Source organism: Coccinella septempunctata, chromosome 6 (genome assembly GCF_907165205.1).
Source record: "Coccinella septempunctata chromosome 6, icCocSept1.1, whole genome shotgun sequence".
NCBI classification, from domain to species: Eukaryota; Metazoa; Arthropoda; class Insecta; order Coleoptera; family Coccinellidae; genus Coccinella; species Coccinella septempunctata.
In genome coordinates, this window is record NC_058194.1 from 32,143,910 (window position 1) to 32,165,494 (window position 21,585).

General features: G+C 41.5%; 2 protein-coding genes across 2 annotated transcripts in view; one reads left to right on the plus strand and one right to left on the minus strand.

Moving 5' to 3' along the window:
* Window positions 1-150: 150 nt before the first annotated feature.
* Window positions 151-15,648, plus strand: LOC123315689 (remodeling and spacing factor 1). Its single transcript, XM_044901513.1, has 15 exons — window positions 151-509; window positions 1,895-2,079; window positions 2,135-2,331; window positions 2,420-5,445; window positions 6,984-7,165; window positions 7,761-8,058; window positions 8,118-8,299; window positions 8,356-8,676; window positions 9,819-10,072; window positions 10,128-10,252; window positions 10,317-10,422; window positions 10,474-10,651; window positions 10,710-12,282; window positions 13,969-14,349; window positions 14,547-15,648. Exons 1-15 carry the CDS (start codon window positions 365-367, stop codon window positions 15,041-15,043), a joined length of 7,650 nt encoding a protein of 2,549 aa, XP_044757448.1. The 5' UTR covers window positions 151-364; the 3' UTR covers window positions 15,044-15,648.
* A 378-nt stretch (window positions 15,649-16,026) lies between these two features.
* The window catches only part of LOC123314786, a 55,748-nt gene continuing 50,189 nt past the window's right edge, over window positions 16,027-21,585 (minus strand). The window contains exons 9-13 of the mRNA XM_044900135.1: window positions 19,464-20,512; window positions 17,694-17,822; window positions 17,490-17,574; window positions 17,159-17,401; window positions 16,027-17,062 (exon numbers count right to left, since the gene is read on the minus strand). Coding sequence (XP_044756070.1) covers window positions 16,908-17,062; window positions 17,159-17,401; window positions 17,490-17,574; window positions 17,694-17,822; window positions 19,464-20,512 — 1,661 coding nt within the window. The 3' untranslated portion in view covers window positions 16,027-16,907. The remainder of the gene's footprint in view (window positions 17,063-17,158; window positions 17,402-17,489; window positions 17,575-17,693; window positions 17,823-19,463; window positions 20,513-21,585) is intronic.

Genomic DNA, 21,585 nt, shown 5'->3' on the forward strand with positions numbered 1-21,585 from the left:
TGATCTACTCTCTCGTTTATAATCTCTTCAAGTTTAGTGAATTGAAAAAAAATTCTCGTTCTTTGAAACGGTAATTTTTGAATGAACTTGGTTTTCTTGTGTAATATTCAAACTGATGAGATAAATTTGCTTAATAACCAATAACAAACAAAAAATTCTATGGACTTGATATGTGGTTTGTCGTCATGTTTGTTGTTCTAGACTATACAGAATATTTTATTCTTTATAAGTAATTGATGATTTATAAGATAAATGCAACCATGAACCTGTGTAATCAAATATTATCCGAAATATTGTAATTCGCAGTAGTTATGAACTGAAAAGACCGCATACGCCTATTGCTGTCATTAGTATTTTGTATATAATGGCGTCGGAGGCCGAAGCTTCCTGTGAAAGTGATCCAAACTTCGCGATTATTTGTGCTTTTTTGGAAAAATTCGGGGAATTATGTGGAATCGGAAGTATAGATTTCGTAGAACTTCAAAGTATGTTGGAGAATAATCAAGAAGGTAATATTGTTGGGACTTGTAGGATTGTACTTTGCTTCCTGTGTAAGATGGATGGAACTTGAATAATGCCGACAAAGTTTTTATAATACCAAATACGAATTGCTTTTTATTGCTACCATATCTTCGTGATAAATTTAAGTTTTAAAGTGGTATTATCGTATTACATAGTAACTCTACATGATACACACCTTGAAATGAAACCAACTTCTTGATGACAACTAAGATGTCTAAAACTCTGGTGTATTCACTGATTCGATTTTGTTTTTAATTTCGTGGGGATATGGGATCAGTTTCGTTTTTCCCACTGTAGGTAGCGCTGTTTAGAATTTGACAGAGCATTGTCAATTGATATTTGAAAATAATTTGAATACTTTCCTACGACTTGTTTATAAGCGATTATTGTGTGTGTGAAAATGTATTAGCTTCGAGAAAGGGGTGTAGAACATTCATTTATTCAACATGTCGTTCAGTAAGTTCAGTTTTGTGTATGGAGAATCAAGAACTACAGCTAAGAATCCGGTGTTGCTGGAATTTGAGGCAGAACCAAATCAGACGAACAAACATTCGGGACGGATATAGCTAAGTTTTATGGCAATTTCAGCAATATTTCAGAAAAACTGTATTGGAAATACGTAATGTGAATTGTGGGCATGTATTGAGAAACAGAAATACATAAATCTATTCGAGTCTGTTCTTCAAATATTTTTCCTGAGTTGATATAGTGAAAATTCCCTTTCCGTCAACTGAATATATTGGACATTCGACCTATCAACTGTGTTTTATTAAAATTATATTGAATAGTCCCTCTCATTAATTCAATCTGTGAAACGGAAATTATCTTGAAGAAGAATAGTAAATACTCCTTCGAACCCTTATTCGATAGTGTTGAAATATTGACAGATTTGTTTTTGCAACGAAAATTAAACTGTAAGTGACAAATATTCTTTAACAGCTGACAAAATGGGTCAGTTCAGATTTTGAATTCGTTGCGATATCAACGCAAAACAAAATGAAACGAGAGAGTATCATTGGACTTCCTTTGGTAGAACAAGGATAAACCGAAGCAAATGACATGGTGGCGCCGCCACGAAACTGATCCCATATCCCCGATTTTCTGAAATGTTGATGCATGCAAAAAGTGACAAGTGCACACACCAGTGTTTTAGACATCTTAATGACAACCAAGATCTTGATTGATTTTCTTTCGTGAAATTGTATAATTGTTAATAGGTACACAATAATAAATTGCAAAGTTAATTATAAAAGTGGTATATGAAAGACTTGAGCCATTATGAATTCAATTCTCATATTTCTTTTCTTGAAGTTGGTTAGAATAATCATAATACTGTCAATTGTTTTGATTTTGGAATTGTTTCTTTTTTCAGTTTCTCCAGAATTGATGAATTTACATATCAAACTCTTAAGAAAAACAAAGAAGAATGTTACTGTTGAAAGATGGGAAAGAGCACTTGTAAATATGTGTCATAATTACTCTTCGAAAGATGCATGGGAGATAGAAAGATTTGGGTACAAGAAAACTAGGCTGCAAATTAAACTGAGAGCTTTGAAGGTATGGAACTATTTTTCAATCAGTTATCATATATTTTCATGATATATTTTTGCAGGAACTTCTTGAGATGCAGTTTGACTACAACACAAAATTCAAAAATGAGGTGAACAAGATGACTGCAGAGTCTCTACGCCCCCAACCTTTAGGTAGAGACAAATTGGGACGAGCTTATTGGTTTCAAACCGATAACAATTACCAAATTAGGATTTATAAGGAAGATCCTGATGAAGAAACATGGCATCTAGTAGCAAAGTATGTTGTTAATGTAATAATATCTTTATTTTCAACAAACATTCCTGTGATATCCTTTAATATTGTTGAATAATTTGAAAATTTGCAGAGACCGAGATGGATTATTGTCGCTGATGAACGAACTGGCAGATGGCGATTCAAAGCTCAGTTCCGACTCTGCCTTGAATGAAGACAGCAACAGTCTATCTGAAAAACCATTTATCGACACTGGCCAATCTCAAGATGCAACTGAGAAAATTATTGAACAGTCCGAATCCGACTCCACCTCAAACCCTGAACCGGTTGTTGCCGAGAATCAGAAAGAAACAGAAAGCGAAGAAATAGTTGAAAAATCTGAGGAAGCGGATGCTGAAAGTAAATCGTCAGAGTCCAAAGGGGAGGAACCACAAGACGTTGAAAAGAAAATGGACGTAGAATCTTCAGATGACGATGAAGAAGAAACCGAGGAAAAGCAGGACGCAGCGACGGAATCCGAAGAAGTCAAGAGGCCCATGCTTCGCATAAAATCCCTCAGCGAGCTGATGGAAAAACCGGAGGAAACAAGAAAGACGAATTTCATTCCGGATCTACCCGAACTGACAATCATCAAGAAGGCAAAGCTGGATTCCTCCCAGATTACCATCACTAGGACACCGAGGGACCAGCAGAATCCCAAAGAAATCGAAGTCTCGCCAGTTACCGAGTCACCTCCGGAAGGTTATGGTTCTGGAGATAATAATGACAGTTGTGATGTGACTGTAAGTGAAGAAATCGAAGAACCTGTTATGGTCGTCTCCGGAGAAGGCTCTGGGGAAGATTGTCAGGCTGGTAATGAAAAACGATCTGAGGAAGAACGTAGTGTCGTTGAAAAAAGTGAAGAAATGGGGAAAAACCAAGAAGATATCTTTGTGAGTGAAGAAATAGAAGAAGAGGTTATGTTCATCTTCGGTGAAGGAAGTGGAAGAGATTGCGAAGCAGGAAATGAAACTACGCAAAAACCAGAGAAAACCAACATAAAAGAAGAAGAGATTATTGTAAGTGAAGAAATCGAAGAAGAAGTAATGTTCATTGTTGGTGAAGGATCCGGAGTAGGTTGTATGACGGGAAACGAAAAGGAACAAACAACAACACAAGAAACGGAAAAATCGAAGAACGCTGACTCCCCTAACAAAGTTCCTATAGATAGAGTTAATGTAGATACAATAAAAGATTCAAAGACTGAAACCGAAACTCGCCCAGATACAGATGAAAATCCAAGAGAAGAGAACGCCTCTCCCAAAAAGACTCAGTTCTTCTTCGGTCCAGGTTCCTTGAACATCAAACCATGTCCAGTTAGTCCCGTGATAAACGCCAATGCGTCTGAAGAAGCGACTATGATCAGCGGCAACAATGGTTCGATTCCCGAAGAAAACAGCGAAAATAAAAAAGAAAAGAGCGAAGACGAAGAAGTAAATAACGAAGCTAAAGATTCAGCTGATAATGTTGGAAAGGTTCCGGAAGAAAATCCTGTAACGGAAGATAAAGTGCCTTCATCCGAATGTTCCAAACCTCAGGACCCAGAGGAAGAAACGAATGTTAACCCACCAGAAGATCCAGGAAAAGAAGAGATCGAAGCAGAGGATGCTGTTGATGAGCCGGAGAATGATGTAAATTCAGAAGAAGCGAAGACAGGGATCGAAGATACAGAAACTCCAAAAGTACAAAATGAAGAAGAAAAATGTGAAGACGATAACAGTCAGGCGAATGAATCGTCCCAAACGGAAGAGTCAAGTTCGAAACAAGAGAATTCGGAAGAAAATGAAGAATCCCGAGTAAAAGAAACAGTAGTAGAAGATTCGAAGAAAAATGAAGACAACGCTGAAAGTACCACAGATGAAAGGGTACAAGAAGATAACGAAACTGAAATAGAAGAGGAAAAATCACAAAGCAGTGAAGAATTAGTGAAGAAGGATGAAGAAACTTCAGAGAAAAAGGATGAAAACAAGATATCTGAACCAGTATCTGAGAGTATCGAAAAAGTCACGGTTACTGAAAGCGAAGAGCCCAATGATGCCAAAAATGAAGAAATTGAAGAAACCCCTGATAAACAGGAAAATAAAGAAAACGCCACCTCCAAAAACGAAGATAAAGTGGAAAAACTTGAAGATGAAGAAAAACCCAAAGAGATTGAAGATGAAACTGAAGAAAGGGACGAAGCAGGGGTAGAAAGCGATAAAGGGGAGGAAGAAAGCGACAAGGTGGAGGAGGAAGTCGACGATGTAGAAAAGCCCGAAGTGGAGAGCGACGAAAAGGAAGAAAACTCGAAAAACCAAGGGGCTGCTTCCAAGAGAAAAAGGGTGACCAGAAACACCGCCGTTCTTAACGAATCGATCACCGAAGAAGACATGAATCCTCGTAAGAAGGTACCGGTGGAGAAGACCAAGAAGAAAGGACCGCAGAAAGTTACGAAACCGAAGAACGAAGACGAAGAAGAACAAGAAGAACAGCAAGCCGAAAGTTCGTCCAAGGTCGAAACGAACGAACCCCGAACCACCCGACAGACGAGGCAGACTAGATCGTTGGTCCTTCCGAAGGCGCAGACGCCCGCTGGCTCGGCGAAGGCTAAAGGGAAGGCCAACAAAAAGACCGCCTCGTCGCCGTCCAAGAGCGACGATGCCGAGTCCCCCAAACCGCTGGAATCTGTCACCATAGTCGACACGGACAACAGCAGTACCGCCGTGGAGAACCCGGAGAAAGACCCCCTGGCCGTGTCGGAGGAGGAAGTGGCCCCGGCCGTCCCGTCTATAACCAGCTTCTCCTTCGACTACAACCCCAACAGTCCGGCTCCCGAAGAAACCAAGAGGAGCATGAGGAAACGGGGCAGGGACAATCTGGAGGATAAGCCGGAGGTTCCGGATAAGGAGGTCAAGAGGCCGAAGATAAGGGGGAAGAGGACGATGGTTCAGAGTTTGAGGAAGAGCGTGGAGGAGAAGAGGCAGCTGGTCGGAGACGGCAGCAGCGACGAGAACGAGCCCAAGAAGAAGGGCAACAAGAAGACGCCGGTCAAGAAGAAGGCGGGGACGCCTTCGGTATCCGACAGCGACAACGCTTCCCAGAAGTCCGAGGTTAAGGCCAAGAGGGGGTCGGCTAAAAATAGTGAGTGGAGAATTTCAGTTCGTAGATTTTTAGGTTAGGCGTTGTGCGATCTGTCAAAATTTTACGTCATTCATGACAGCTGACAGCAAAACTCTATGGGGTAACATTAAAGTAGGAGTAGGTAGTGAATTAAAAGAAAAACGAGCCTTGTGGTCATTGGTACTATGCTTTGACACATCATTTCGACCTTTTTCCGGTAAAATCTATTTCAAGAACTTAAAAAAATGGGGATTTAAAATTTGGAGGGCTTCGTCTCTATTGCATCATTTGGCAACATCCAGTACAGATTACGTAGACGATAAAGGGCAACAGATTGGTAACGTTGATTAGGTAAACGAAGATGGCTCCTCAGAACCATCAGCTGTTTTGGTAAACAAGATATAACCTCATTTTTTGACAGTTTTAAGTGCCCAAGGTCGCTCCATCTCATTCAGGAGTCAATTATCTCTGTCTTAGGGTAGTTCGTGTCAACGAAGAGAACTCGATGTAAGGGGCGAGAAAAGAAGATCTTTAAATTTTGAAACCTGATCTTTAAGGAGTGGATTTGGACAGTTTCTCTAGGGGATTTGAAAAATTCATTAATGAAACTCACAAACATCAGTTTAAACTTGCATTTGGAGTAATAACCTTAATTGTGGGTTCCCCATTTGACGATCTTTCATTTTAGGTTAAGTTTTATGCGATCTGTCAAAATATTACTTCAGCCTTGACAGCTGACAGCAAAACTCTATGGTGCAACATTGAAGTAGGAATATGTTGTAATTAAAACGTAGTAGTAAGGAATTTTAAGGCAAATCAGCTTTGCTCGTTCAAAAAATTAATAAGAGAAGATCTTCGTTTTTATTTCACCAATTGGCAACAACATACTTCTCAGAGAAGTTGATTGAATATACGAAGATTGCTTCAATTATTTAGACCCGTTTGCACCAAACTCCCTTAAAATGAACCCCTAACTTAAATTACGTTGCACCAACTGTTAAGTGACATTCAAATGGCTAAAGCTAGCCTTAAATTCAAGCGCCCCTGTAATGTCCACTTAGGTATTTAAGGGCGGGATTCTAACCTAAAATAATTTGTTGAACTCATAAACTGGCTGCAGAACTGCTGTGGTTTTTCTAATAACGTCAAGTACCTTTTATTTGACAATCCATTTCATTATCAATAATAATGCCAATTCAGCAACAAAAAGTTGTCACTCTTTGATAATAAAATAATAGTTTACTTGACACTGACTGACAGGACAATAAAGTTAGGTTGATGAAATGACAACGATCATCTTCAACCGGCCAACCAATGAAAAGGCTTTATTGGACTAGAATGAAGTTGCACCAAAATAAAAAACTGAAATATCACTAGATATCAAAACTTAAGGACCCCTTGCTTAAGATTCTGTTAAGCCGCAGTCGTGCAACTGGAAATGAAATTAAGCGTCCATTAACTTTAGCTACGCTTAGTTAAGTACTAGTTGCCGCAATAATTAAGAAGAATTACCCATTGAGTGGCTGCATTTCCGTAATCCCGAGTTTTTGTTTTCACAGCTCGAATTCTGAAAAATCTTGGCGTTAGGGAGGAGGATGTATCTTCCTTAACAGATTCCCCGGCTCCTGTAAGGCAGTCTAGACGCATCGCCCAAATCAAGATAAAAGAGGAAGCGACTAGGAGACGGGTCGACGATGATGAAGTATCGTCGAAGAAGAAGAAGAAAAAGTCAGATGACAAGGTAAAGAAGAAGTAGTTAATTGGGAAATTAAGTTTATTATTTGTGTTTTATGTTGACAAGAATTCTTACTCTTTTATAAATTACTGATTATTTAGAAATAAAAGTTGTTTTTTGAAAAATAAATGGAGTTTCTTTCAAAGGGCGAAAAAGTTCTTCAGTTTTTCTTCAAGTAGAAAAAGTATCTGTTCATAGTTCTTTCTAGATCTCTTTAGGATATTTAAACTTGAAATCACGATAATGGAGTGATCGAACTACTCGAGTTGAAATGAGGTCATGTACAAAAAAGATTTTTTTCGGAATTTTTCAATTGCAAGTGTTGAAAAGACTGTTTGGTAGTAAAAAGCAGTTTTCAAGCATTACTGGTGTCGGTGTTTTGGTGGGTAGGGGTTGGCTACACTTCTATTTTTTTTTGTCTATTTGAAAAAAAATTAATTTCACTATTGTTCATTGCTTTGAATATTGTAACTGAATCTTTGCTTTGTTCACTATGGTAGATTATCCCCTTGTTATGCACCCATTTCCACTGTCAAACTTTCAGTACTCGATATTGTTGTTATTTTTTTTCAAAAACTCAACGGAACGATTCTATCCATAGGATTTTAAAGTGGGCAAGAGAAAACGAATAGAAGAGGAAGTGAAGCCAGTCCCTACGCCCCCGATGGTCGAAAAAAAGAAAAAGAGGAAGACGAAACAGAACAAGATATCGATAGGTTGGAAGTCGAGCAGCGAGGACAGCGACAACTCCTGTCAAGAGGAGGAGGAGGTGAGTGAGTACGAGGAACACCACGAGGAGGAGCCCCTCCAGTTCAAATCCGACCACGAGTTCTCGCCTGAAAGCGACCTGGAGTGCGACGAACCCTTGCCTTTGAAGAGGGCTAGAACGGTCAGGAAAGGTGAGTGGATTAACGATGTAAAATCGATGGAGATTTTAAAAATTGTTTTGGGGATGCAGAAGAATCGAACGATGACGAAGAGCCTGAGGAGGAATTTCCATGTCAGAAATGTGGCAAGTCCGACCATCCTGAATGGATACTTCTCTGCGATAAGTGCGACAACGGTTGGCACTGTTCTTGTCTGAGACCAGCCCTTTTTGTTATACCGGAAGGCGATTGGTACTGTCCCACCTGTCAACACGTAAGTCGCGTAACCAAAGAAAAAAAAATGGGGTATAATATCGTTGGGAATTTCAGGAGACGCTCATGGAAAACCTGAACAAGAAGCTGATCGAGTTCGACAAGATGATCGTGAAGAAAGAGATGGAGGATCGTAGGAAGGAGAGACTGGCTTACGTCGGCATAAGTCTGAACAACGTGCTTCCTGCCAAGGAGAAGAAGGATAAGAAAACCGACAAGTCTTACGATTCCGAGGAGAGCTCCAAGGAGAACACGCCGTCCGCGTCGGATTCGGAAGAGAGCGACAGCGACGAGCCCATCTATCAGCTGAGACAGAGGCGGCAGGCCCACAGCTACAAGTTCCAAGACTACGATGACCTCATCAACTCCGCCCTGCAGGTAAAACACTTCTACAAGTTTTCTTACTTCAACGTTACGAGGATATGTTGAAAAATTCTTAGCCTACTATAGAACCAAACAAATTTCGATGTCAAAATATTTTATTACTCAACATATTCTCCTCTTAATTGGATAAATTCATTACAGCGAACCTGCAACGTCTCTAGACCTTTCAAAAAAATGTATCTTCTTGCTCTGCAAACCAGACCTCCACAGCTTTTATTACCTCCTCGTTGGAAGAAAATTTACGACCTTTTAAACTATTTTTCGGTCGAGGAAAGAGATGATCCAAAAAATCAATCATGATTACTCCATGGCAATCCCAAAAAACCGAAGCAAGAACTTTTCCAGCAGATTTTAGGACACGAAACTTCTTAGGTCTTGGAGAACCAGAATGTCGCCATTCCATCGATTGTTGCTTTGTTTCTGGATCGTAGAAATGTACCCAAGTCTCATCCATAGTTACAATTCGGTTTAAGAAGTCTACATCGGTTTCAAATCGAGCACAGATCGAACGCGATGCTTCTACCCTTGCACGCTTTTGGTCAACTTTCAAACATTTGGGGATCCATTTTGCAACAATTTTTCTCATGTCCGAATTGACGTGAACTCTATGATGAACTCGTTCGTATGAAATATTCAGTGCTTCAGATGTCCGTTTCAGCCCAATTTAACGGTCTGATAAAATCCTGTCATGAACTGCATCGATATTTTCGGGGACTGACACAGATACTGGCCTTTCTGATCGGTCATCATCTTCAATGAAAAATTTACCTCTTTTGAAGCTTGCAGTCCAATTTTTCACGGTCGCATACGAAGGACATTGATTACCAAGGGTATTAAGCATATCTTCGTAAATCTGTTCACCTCTTAACCCTTTTAAATACAGGTACTTAATGATGGCTCGATACTCCAATTTTTCGATTTTCACAATTTCGGTGGACATCTTCTTTCTTTTAATTTATTGCGTAACTCTGATTTGCTCTTTTAACCTCAAACTTCACACTGACACTTCTAATGAGTTATTGTTCGTTGCTATGTTAACGCAATATTTTTTTTACGCATGGAACTGGTCTAGGCTAACTAGATATCAATATATCCTCGTACGTAGCTCAAAACCCAAATTCTTCGTTTTTCCTCAGGAAGAGCCCGCGCCGGAAGTGGAAAAAACGCACACCTTGGGTCGCGGTAAGGACATCGCCACCATAGTCAACGCCGCCAAAGAAGAGGAGGAAAAGAACGGTTTCGAAGATCTACCGCCCGTCGTTCCGAGGGACCCGGAGGAGAACAGGAAGAAAGCGATCAGTTACAGGAAGAAACCGAAGAGGCTGAACAATTTGGAGGTTAACAGCGACGACGAAGCTGATGATTCGGACGAGGACTTCAAGGGATCAAGGTAGGTGGCCTTCAGTTGATTCGTCACTCTGAGAGCTCAATAAGTCTCTTTTTAGTTCCGATGAATCGGACGAGGAGGAGTACACCGAGGATTCGGACGATAGTTTCGTAGGGAAGAAGAGTTCCAGGCCTGTGAGACGATCTACTAGGGCCAGAACGACAAGATACGACGCCGACTTCAGTAAGTAACCAAGAAATATTCATTTTACTCCCATATTTACTCCCAATCGTTTTTTTTTTTTTAGTTAATGATGACAGCGACGAAGCCCCGTTGAAAAAGAAGAAGAAAAAGAGGTACTTCTCCGATTCCGAGTCTTCCCTGAGCGACGATTGGAGAGGAAAGAAGAAAAAGTGAGGTTAGATTCGTTCGGAAACGGACAGACTTTAATTTTTCGTTTTCAGGTCTGGTAAGAAGTCGAAGAAGAAAAAGAAGATGTTCGACGATTCGGACTTGGAGAATTACAGAAAGAAGAAACCAAAGATTAAGTACGGAATGGATAGTGAAGATGACACGAGAGGAAGGCGGACGAGAGGGAAGAAAACGAGCTATTTGGACACTTTGGGCTCTGACAGCGAAGAAGTGAGTAGTTCGTAATAAATTTGTTTTGGTGAAAAGATTGTCTACTGATTTTTTCCAGGAGACTTTGAAGAAGAAGATCAGAGACAAGAGTGACGACGAGTATGTGGCGGAGGATGACGAAGAAAAAGAAAGTGAAGAAGAAAAGCCAAGTGGCGACGAGGATGATGACGATGAGCACCCAGTAAAACCCAAGAAACACAAGTCCGAAGAGTCTGATTCCGAAAATGAGACGCTCGTTGTTAAAAAAGTCAAGCTGAAAACTAAGAGGACCATAATGGATAGCGAGGAGGAGGAAGAAGAAGAAGAAGACGACGATAAAAAAGATGAAATTGTGAAGAAAACAGTGGAGGAACCACCCAAGACAGTGGACAAAAACCAGGTCATCAACGAAGAACTGGCGAAAACTGTCAGAGAATTCGAGGAACAAGTTCCGACGAAAGAACTGATCACCGAACCCAAATTACCAGTAGTTCAACCGGAAGAGACTCAAAAACCTTCGGTAGTCCCTGGTTTGAACGTTGAAAAATTGAAAGCCTGCGGGATAACCGTCACCAAGGTGGCCAAGGACAAGGCCGGTCTCCCGCCCAGCGAAACGCCCAATAAACTGATAGAAATCGGAGCCAAACCGGTCTCGAACCGGGTACCGGTCAACCTGACCAAGATAGAGAAGAGCCTCGACGAGCTGGACGAGGACGAAGTGGAGGAAATGATGGAGAACGAGGAGTACGCCAACCGGCAGCTCGAACTGGCCGCCATCCAGATAAGGGAAGCCAAGAGGATGAAGCAGGAATTGGAGAAGAAGGAACAACAACCCCCCCTGACAATCACCAGGAAACCGACGGATATGATCCCGAAGAAACAGGGTACCGGGAGATTCTTCAACATGAAACCATCCCCGGAGCCGATGCTGGGTAATTCGTCGATGTTGATGAACGATGACGATAACGACGAACTGTCGGAGCCCCCGGGCGTGACGTTACCGTTGTTCTCCGAACTTGGGGCGATGAAAGTCCACAATCTGTCCAAGTCGAATAACAGGAGCCCTTTGAACAACACCCCGCCGCCTCCACCTAGTCCGAACAGAGCCGTCCCTGTGCCTCTGCACAACATGGGGCTACCCCATCCTTCGACGGGGATGGTACCGCCCAATCCCTTCGGTTCCCCCAGGGGGATGATGCACCACATGCGCCTGACCAGGCCCATGGGTCCCAGGGTGGGCAACATGCCTCCCATGATGGGGCCGAGGGTCCCCATGCCCCCGATGGAGCCCATCAACCAGCCGATGAGACTGAACGTGCCAGGAAACATTCCAAACGTGCCGAGGAACATGAACGTGCCGCCGCCGCCGATCGGTAACAGTATACCGATGGGAACCAGCCCGCCCCTCCCGATCAGTAGTTCAAATGTACCGACCGGCCCTGGATTGCCTCCGATGGGAGTAGTAGCGTCTGTCGCCGCCACCGCCGCCGTCCCGACCGGTTTGAACATGACGATGGCTTCGAATTTGACGATGGGCTCGAATGCCGCCAGTCCGAACGTTACCCCCGGTTCCGGCGGTCCCGGTCACGGCGCCAATGTTGCGACGTTCAACGAGAGTCCCGATGGCACGCCGAAGAAACGCAGGGGAAGAGGTAAGAGGATCGATTTGTACTGATTTGATTGCGGAATTCTATTCGCAAGAATATTTCGAGGAACGCCTGACGTTTCTTACGAAAAGAGTTTGACGTGAGTTCGACATAAGTGAGGTTAACATTGATCAAACAAGGGGTGGGTAGTACCAATTCGATTCATATGTCGAGAAATAGTGTTTTTCGCTTGGGTATTTATGAAATGCATTTAATTCCGGTTTTTTTTAAGGCAAATCGGCCGGTAAAGGTGGATTTCCGAGCATATTTGTCACTGATATATTAAACTAAAATATTCACTTGGAAGATCAACTTCAGTTTTTACCTCGTACCGGAAACGGCATTGCTACACGACTTTTTTACTTCAAATGGCATACTACGCCTTTAACGGGTCCATTCAAGGACAATTACAACAATGTCCCGTACTCGAAGAATCAATTCAACAGTTTTCTACTTTTAATGATTTTCGTGAAAAAAATTTGTTAGAGGTACTTACCTTCTCATATCTATGGCAAAAGTTAGATCTTTTAACAGAATATCGAAGAACCGATAGATTATCGGATTATCATCACTCCGTGCAAGAGTCGTGGATAAAGGTCATTATTGACAAAGTATATTATGCTGCCGAGATATACAGGGTGATTCTTCGACTCGTACAAATATTTTAACAGTAGTTTCTTGAGGGCAAAAGAAACACCGATTGGTTCTGCCACGCTTTGTAGAAACTTGTCACCCGCCGAATGTACTAATGACAGTTTTCAACAACGGTTTTAAGGCAAACCTATTTATTTCTGTGATTTCCTCTGGAGTTACCATTGGAATCACCGAAATGAGGATGAATTCACGTTAAGCCTGCCTTAAATCACTGTCGCCTAACACTCGGCGCCGAAAACCTCGGCCAATTCACTATTCGTGGCATGTCTTTTGGTACTCGTTCAAATTTTCCAACAGTCGATTCTTGAGGTCAAAAGAAACACTTTTTTCCTTTACCATTTTATCCGAATCGGCTCGGTTTAAAAGATACAGGCTGTTGAAAAACCATAAAAAATGTTATTTTTAGTTCTATCTCACAAATGGTTTTATCGAATGAAATGAATTTCGGAATATAGTTTTTCATTTATCAGATGAATCTTTTTCGAACACAAAATACCACCCACGTCTTCCAATTTTCTCATTATGACCATTACGCACCATAAAAATACCAAAAATTCAAAGAACCTAACTCTTGAAACTAAGTTGGACGCTATCTAATGAATATTTGAACGTTTTAAAAAATAAAAGTATTCCTCATATTTCCTCGTACAATGCGCCGTTTTCGAGTAATTTAATGTTCAAAAATTAAAAAGTATCTGTGACATTTGAAAAATTGGGTACTTTGGCTGAATACAACTCTGTTTAATAGACCCATAGATGGGTAGAGTTGATGATTTAGCTAGTTATTCTGAAGGTTATTTTGTTTTTCTTGGAGTGGCACAGCTCATTATGATAACTTAAAATGGCTATATCTTTTTATCACGGCCGAATCTGAAAAAATGATATACGAAAAAAGTGTTTCTTTCGACTTCATGTATCTACTGTTAGTATATTTTCTCGAATCAAAGACTCACCCTGTATATACAAGTCAAAGACTCGCCATGTGTACGTCCGCAGATGAGGGTCAGGTAAACGTTCTACAAAAATTCCTTATTTTAGGAAAGGGCAAAAAGACGTTGGCAGCAGAAGCGGCCGCTGCTGCAGCCGCAGCCGCCGGTCTGCCGGAGGCTAACAAGATCGGCAACAACGCCAAACCTCCGCCGGCGGCCAACATCGAGATAGCGAGCCCGCCGCAGCCCTTCTCCCAGAGCCAACCGGCCCCCTCGGTGATAACGAGGATGTTGCAGACGACAGCCGGCAAGGGAGCCTTTCCGGTCGGTAGGATAAGACCGAAACAGTTCGCCATGATGCAGGACAGCGACGACAGTCAAAGTCCCAGACCGTCCGAGACGCAGGAGAAGGACATGTCCACGCATCCCGCCCCTACGTCACATCCACCGGTGTCCGCGCCTCACGGCGGCCATCCCCCAGGTCACTACGGTGAGTCGAAATAACATTTTTCCCCATTAATTGCATGATCGTTTAGTTCCAAGTCCCGAACAAGTGAAATCTCGTTTAAATAAGCCTTTAAACAGAAGATGCGACGTTGCCAGATCGACACTAAAAGTATGAAATTTCGGGATTTTTTATTTTTTTCCTTAAATCCGAGGTACTTGACAACAGATATTCCGTTGCAGGTCCCCCCACAGGACAATACCCACCGAATTATGACCAGGCGCAGCCTCCACACGGTTACCATCACCAGCGTCCACCGCCGCCACCGATGCATCCATACCCCCCTCATCCCTCCCAGCCTCCGATGGACGCGCCGCCGATGAACCCCCCCATTCATCAACCCCCGATAAGCATCGCGGATTCGCCCTCCCTGGCGCAGTACTCTGCCCCTCCTCCCCCTCCCTCAAAATCGCCTTACGAGGGTATGCCCCCCCATCGACCACCTTACCAGAGCGCCGGCGCGGGTTACAACTACGACTACAACGTGCCGCCGCCGGTTATGTCGGAGGAGGGGGTTGTACCCCCGGCTGCTTACGAAAATCCTACGGTGTACCCGGACCAGTACGAGACAGGATCTTCCGGCGTCGATCCCAAAATTGTGGAGGAGGAGACGAGCGGGGAGTTTGGGGGTCTAGTCTCGTATTTCTCCAGTCAGCACGAGGATGATCTGGAGCAATAGTTGCGTTGGTTGGTGGAAAAGGTGTGAAGTTATCAGTATTACTTGGCAGTTCCGAAGCTATCGTCCCCTTTTCGTGTTGCCTCTTCTTTCAGTTAGTTCCGCTTCATCGTTTGGTAATTCGGCTGGCAAAATTTTCAAATTCCCCCAGTGACAGTATCACTGCTCGAAGAGGAGGAGTCAAGTGCCAAGTAGGCGGAGCTGAATGTCAACGTCAATCGACGATTGAGGTTATTTCGTATAGGAACTTGAATTTTTATACAATGTAAAAACATTTTTTATTTAATTGTATATGTAAATATGTGTATATAATGAATTAACTATAATTTCTGATATAACTCTGTATTGTGTTTTCAGATAATCCGAAAATTATAGATTTGAATGTTTTCCAATCCTTATAGATGCGAATATTTAGACATAAATCGAATTTGTATAGTGTAAAGTTATTTGTACAATAGAATTTGTGCAATTCCAAAATTCTTTATTTATTTTGAAATATTACAGATATATTATTTGTTCTGAAAGGCTAAATTCACGATTTATTATATTTTTTAGTGAATTTAAATTTTTTTATTGAGTGTCATCAAAGAAATTCTATTCAACAGTAAGAGTTGTTTTTTTTCAAAGAAAATCCATTACCCTCCTGTCTCCGTGCATTGAAACATGAAATGAATCTGTGGGTTACGGTTTGAACCAGATGGATGTTCACAAAAATTTCCTTACTTCGTTCAGTATACCTAAGCCCGGATGAACCACAGAGGAAGAAGTCTCAAAAATAATTCGTAGTTCTAACGAGTGGTAGTTCAGGTACCCCGTAGTTCCAATAACCAATAGTTCGAATGAATAGTAGTTGAAATGTTGTTTTGTCCAGATAACCGGTAGTTCAAATGGACCAGTAACGCATTTCCTTATCTTAATTTCCTCAAAAATCTTCAGAATAATCGATTCTGGTGGAGTCGAATTCGTCGGAATAAATAAAATCGATGGAAAACTCAGAATTCCTTTTATTATAAAATGAAAAGAACAGCAGGTGTATATGTTACATTTCTAAAAATGATTTCACATTTTTTGGTCCTTAACAGATAAATTTAAACGATTGACGGTCGGAACCGTTTAACAAGGAGATTTTTTTTACCCTGTGCATTTCACAGTTTAAATGCAGAATATTTGTGCATAGACATGGAGTAAATTATTTAAGAAAGTTTCAGTCGTTGATAGATGAGATACAACCTAGGGAAGAGCAACAATTTTATTTATAGGGGCCAACGATATGTACAGTAGGCCTTATCATCAACAATAGCAGGGTCTATTTGGCAATAGCCATTCTCTCATACTATATAGTACAGTCACTAAGGCTAGTAGTTAATGTACTTCTACTTGAAGAGAAAAACAGGAATTCGTCTGAGAAAACATAACATTATTGGTTTCACAATATACAAAATAAAAATCTTATAAAAACAAAACTGACTAGATTAGAGCTACGTTAGTAACTGCGACACTTTGAATCAACGTCAACTGCGACATTCGACAGGTTGTCAATCTTATCACGATAAAAACAACATCGCGTTGTTCTCAAAAGAACTAGAGGATATCTTACAGATAACTTGACTCGCCAACGAAGCATTACCCACTAGATTTAGTGTACCTTATACTCAGTCCTTTCACAATCTTATCGATCACTGTACAATATAATTATTAAATTATTTCAACAACAACATCATCGTAACAAAATATTACTGCAGTCTAACACATTGACACAAGTCACTTTTTGGCACTTCTATAATAGATCCTTTCGTAAATAATTAATAATTTATTATTGACTAAGACTTGATATGAACATGTTTGATTACAGTAAAGTGGTTTTATCTCAAGAAGTCTCAACTGTGTGATGACGACTTTTTTTATTGCCTCCGAAGGTAAACCATGTACCCATTTTTCTGCCTAAGGAATGGGAACTTGTCCCAGTGTTCAATTGCAACATTGATCCCATGTATGCTGAATCATGTTTGAAGTTTTTGCTTGCTGGAACGAAAAATTCATTCAGTCGAAATATCGAAATGTGCGAAATTCTGATCCAGATCTTGTGAAAGATTTGGGAGAAAAGGGTTAGGTACTGACCTCTAGGTTTGTGCGGCGGTCTTTTCCTCTTGCACTTGGCCGACAGCCTGGCGAGCTGTTTGGCCGTCGTGGTGAATTCTAATCCTTCGTTTTTATCCTGAGCAACCAATTTCCTTTCGTCAGAGAAAGCCTTCAGCCATTTTTCCTTATCACTTGAGGAGCGGCAACAGAACAACAGCCATTTATCTCGAATAACACTGTACAATTTTATGGCGTGTCTCACTGTTACGCCGATATGAATATCTGAAAAAGAATTAAAATTGATTGAGAAAATTTTCCAAACAAAAAAAATAGTACAAATCATCATACATAAGAAAAAATTGATAAGTACCTTTGCCGTCTGGAATATCGATCACTTCGCTTGTATCCAAATCTATCCTTCCTTTATAGATATAAGTATTTCTCTTAAGTATATCCTGCAAATAACATATTTGACATTTGAGTATGAAATGTGATGGTGAAGAGTGAAAATTTTGATATCGTCGATTGCTAAAGTGACTTTCAGAGAAAAAACGAATAAAAGTTATTTGCTCACCTTTTTACAATAAATAACTTGATGGTCGAAGAGGAAGAGGGTGATATTACTTGTCCACATCGCTGATTTGACTCTAATTACGTCACCTTGATAGATGAGCTGTGAGCTCATTTCTATCAAATCCTCACCCTGAAAAAAAAATTCCATGAGAAATTTGAAAATTTTGTATAATGCTTTAATGAGACTACGCAGGGATGAGAAAGTATATTTGTATCATTCTTCTCAAGAAAGTAGCAGATTTTTTTCTATCGTCTCTTTATACTGGTTGAGTACACTCGTACAAATATTTTAACAGTAGGTTCTTGAGGTCCAAAGACACCTTTTTCCTATGCTTTTTTTACTGTTTCGGCGTTTTCGGCAGATATAGCCATTTTGAGTTTTCATAATACGCTGTGTCACGCCTAGAAAAACAAAATTACCTTCTGAATAACTAGCTAAACCTGTGGTACTACACATCTGTGGATTGTATTCAGCCAAAGTACCCAATTTTTCAAATTTCACAGATATTTTTTGATTTTTGAACATCAAATTACTCGAAAACGGCGCATTATACGAGAAAATATGAAGAACACTTTTATTTTACAAAAAGTTCAAATCATTTATTAGACAGCGTCCAACTTAGTTTCAAGAGTTAGGTTCTTTGAATTTTTGGTATTTTTATGGTGCGTAATGGTCATCATGAGAAAATTGGAAGACGTGGGTGGTATTTTGTGTTCGAAAAAGATTCATATGATAAATGAAAAACTACATTCCGAAATTCATTTCATTCGATAAAACCATTTGTGACATAGAACTAAAAATAACATTTTTTTATGGTTATTCAACAGCCTGTATCTTTTAAACCGAGCCGATTCGGAAAAAATGGTAAAGGAAAAAAGTGTTTATTTTGACCTCAAGAATCGACTGTTGAAACATTTGAACGAGTACCGAAAGACACGCCACGAATAGTGATTTGGCCGAGGTTCTCGGCGCCGAGTGTTAGGCGACACTGATTTAAGCCAGGCTTAACGTTAATTCATACTCATTTCGGTGATTTCAATGCTAACTCCAGAGGAAATCACAGAAATAAATAGGTCTGCCTTAAAACCGTTAGTGAAAACTGTCATTAGTACATTCGGCGGGTGACAAGTTTCTACAGGGCGCGACAGAGCCGATTGACGAGGTGGAAGGGTCATTGCTCGGGCTGTGGTTGGGACATGTAGACGTCTTGTGTTCCTCAGGGTCTGCAGTTCGATGAAACATGATTTGAACCGACATTAACCCTTAATAACCTGAGTTATGATCACTATTCTAATTGAATAAACATTCTTTATAGAGTGTACAAGACAAAAACAACTCAATTTCTGTTTGAAAATTGTATAGTTTTTGTTCGAGAAAAATGGTGTTACATATATGTAACGCTAATAGCTACAGTTACTGAGAAATAAAATAGATTTGCCAGTGAAATTTGCGTTACATATGTGTAAAACTAGGTTATTATGGGTTAATCAGGACGTTTGTGATGATACGCGGCGTGAGGTTTAAATTTGTTGACAGTTCGGTAGGCATCTGTGATTCTGGTGACAACGCTGTCAAATGCACGGGGGCCAATGTGGAAGAAAGCCAATAGATGTCGTTTTTAAGGAAACAAATTAGGACAGAGAATTGCGCATCTACAAGTTAGCTCGAGAAACTTATAGCCTTGTACAAAGTCGTGATGAAATTGGCAGACGTAAAACACGTGATGGAAAAACATTTGCTGGAAATATTTATTATAAATTTTTTTCTCACCTCCCAATCATCGACCCTCTGTTGCCACGTGCACAGCTTCTCCAGACTCTCCATCCTCCTCTTCCTCTCGTTTATCAACACGGCAACGCCCCTCATGGCATCCAAGGCTTCCTTGATATTGTCGTAATCCTCGTGATCTGTCCTAGTATACTTTAACAACTCGGCTAACTGTAAGGGATATTTACAAATTCTCTGCACGGGCGTGAGCAGATAACCGTCTAACGGTATCTCAATGAGTCCTCTCATCAAACGACAAGCCTCGAAAAATTTACAATAATTATTGAACTGATACAGTTCCTGCAACAGCACCGTGGCCATCGGATGGCTGTTGCAGTAGTCGGAGTATATCTCGAATCCGCTCTTGTACTTGAGGAAGCAGTCACCGACGCAACTTTTATGGGGCGCCTCCCAGTTCACGCAGGACTCGAGGTCCTTCAGGAAGGCCGATTGAAATTCCAGAATGTCCTCGAGGTTAATGAAGATCGTACCGATCTGTTCTTCGGTGAACATGTCGACGCGCTTCCGGCACTCGGCTATGAAACCCTCGGCGACGTCTTGCAGCGCCTTTACGAAGTCTCTCTCGGTCTGCACCAACTCGCGCACCACACTAGTCCGGACCTGGTCGTTGGACAGCAGCGACACGCTAGTCCTACGGCGCAGGTGCGAGTTCACGGACTGTCCGGACGCCATGGCCGCCAGACAGTCCTCGACCGTGTCCTCTTGGCTTACCCTCAAACGGACGAATTCGGCGGGGAACCAGCCGGTCTTGCCGTTGGTGGAGCCCCACCACCAGTCCTTGTTGGTCGTCTCCAGCACCTCGATCACGTCGCCCGCCCTAAACGCCAGCTCTTCCGCCTCGATGGCCACATGGTCGAAGACCGCCTCCGCCAGGACGATCATCTCCTCGTCCATGTTCAGTTCCAGGGACTTCTTGCGGTCGTTCAGGGACGCCACCGAAGACTCGGAGTCGGACATCATCTCGTCGTCGGACCCTCCGAGTCTTCCGTCGTGCTCGTCCTCGCTGAGGACCTGGCCGCCGAGCCGCAGACCTGCAAAGCGAAGTGGAGAGTTAGGACTGTTACAGTTTTTGCTTTTTACCTATTGTAGATGGTGAACAGGGTATTTTCGAAGGGGATATAGAGAAAAACACTCGACAAGGTACACAGGTAGCTATAAGAAGGTGGCCAACTAGAGCACTTGAGGTCATCACAGATCTAACTCCTCTACATCTAGTGGTTAGACCACGAGACCATCCTCAGACCATCTAGGGAAGGTACAAATAGGTAATGAGGGCATGGTCCTCTTTAAACCAGCTGCTAGCGCAGCTTAGAGGCTCTTGTTTAGAGAGCACCAGGCTCTCTGACTTTCCATTAACAACTACAGGGAGTCCCAAATTCGTCCAGTGAGGGAATCTCGGAAACTATAAGAGGTAGAGCGAAACCGATGACACTTTTCACAGCTCTTTTTCAGAGCAACAAAGAAAGGTTAAAAGCATAGCCTCCTACGATGCTTCGTTTTTGAGTTACTAGCAAAAAATGAGATCAAGACGATTTCGACAAGTTCCCATAGCTTTTTTGTCTGAAACTGAACCTTCTACTGGCACGTTTTCACGTAGACAAGGTCCACCGACCTTGACATCGTGAACACTGTAGAAGAATTGAGAAGTTATCCAGAACAAACTGACATTATATTGTGGATAGCTAGCTGTGAACTGGCCAAAAAAAGCCTGTTTAGGGAGGACCAGGCTCTCTGACTTTCCATTAACAACTACAGGGTGTCCCAAATTCGTCCAGTGAGAGAATCTCGGAAACTACAAGAGCTAGAGCGAAAGCGAGGACACTTTTCAAAGCTCTTTTTCAGAGAAACAAAGAATGGTTAAAACCATAGCCTCCTACGATGCTTAGTTTATGAGGTACTAGAAAAAAATTTAGATTTAGACGATTTCGACAAGTTCCCATGGCTTTTTTGTCTGAAAGTGAACCTTCTACTGGCACTTTTTTACGTAGAATCAACCGACCTTGATATCGTGAACACTGTAGAAGAATTGAGAAGTTATCCAGAACAAACTGACATTAGATTGTGGATAGCTAGCTGTGAACTGGACAAAAAAAGCCTGTTTAGA

Coding starts and splice junctions, on each gene's coding strand:
- LOC123315689 (XM_044901513.1), top strand. CDS start 365: ATGGCGTCGGAGGCCGAAGCTTCCTGTGAAAGTGATCCAAACTTCGCG. Junction 8,300..8,355: donor ACTGTCCCACCTGTCAACAC/GTAAGTCGCGTA, acceptor TGGGAATTTCAG/GAGACGCTCATGGAAAACCT. Junction 10,423..10,473: donor TGGAGAGGAAAGAAGAAAAA/GTGAGGTTAGAT, acceptor TTTCGTTTTCAG/GTCTGGTAAGAAGTCGAAGA.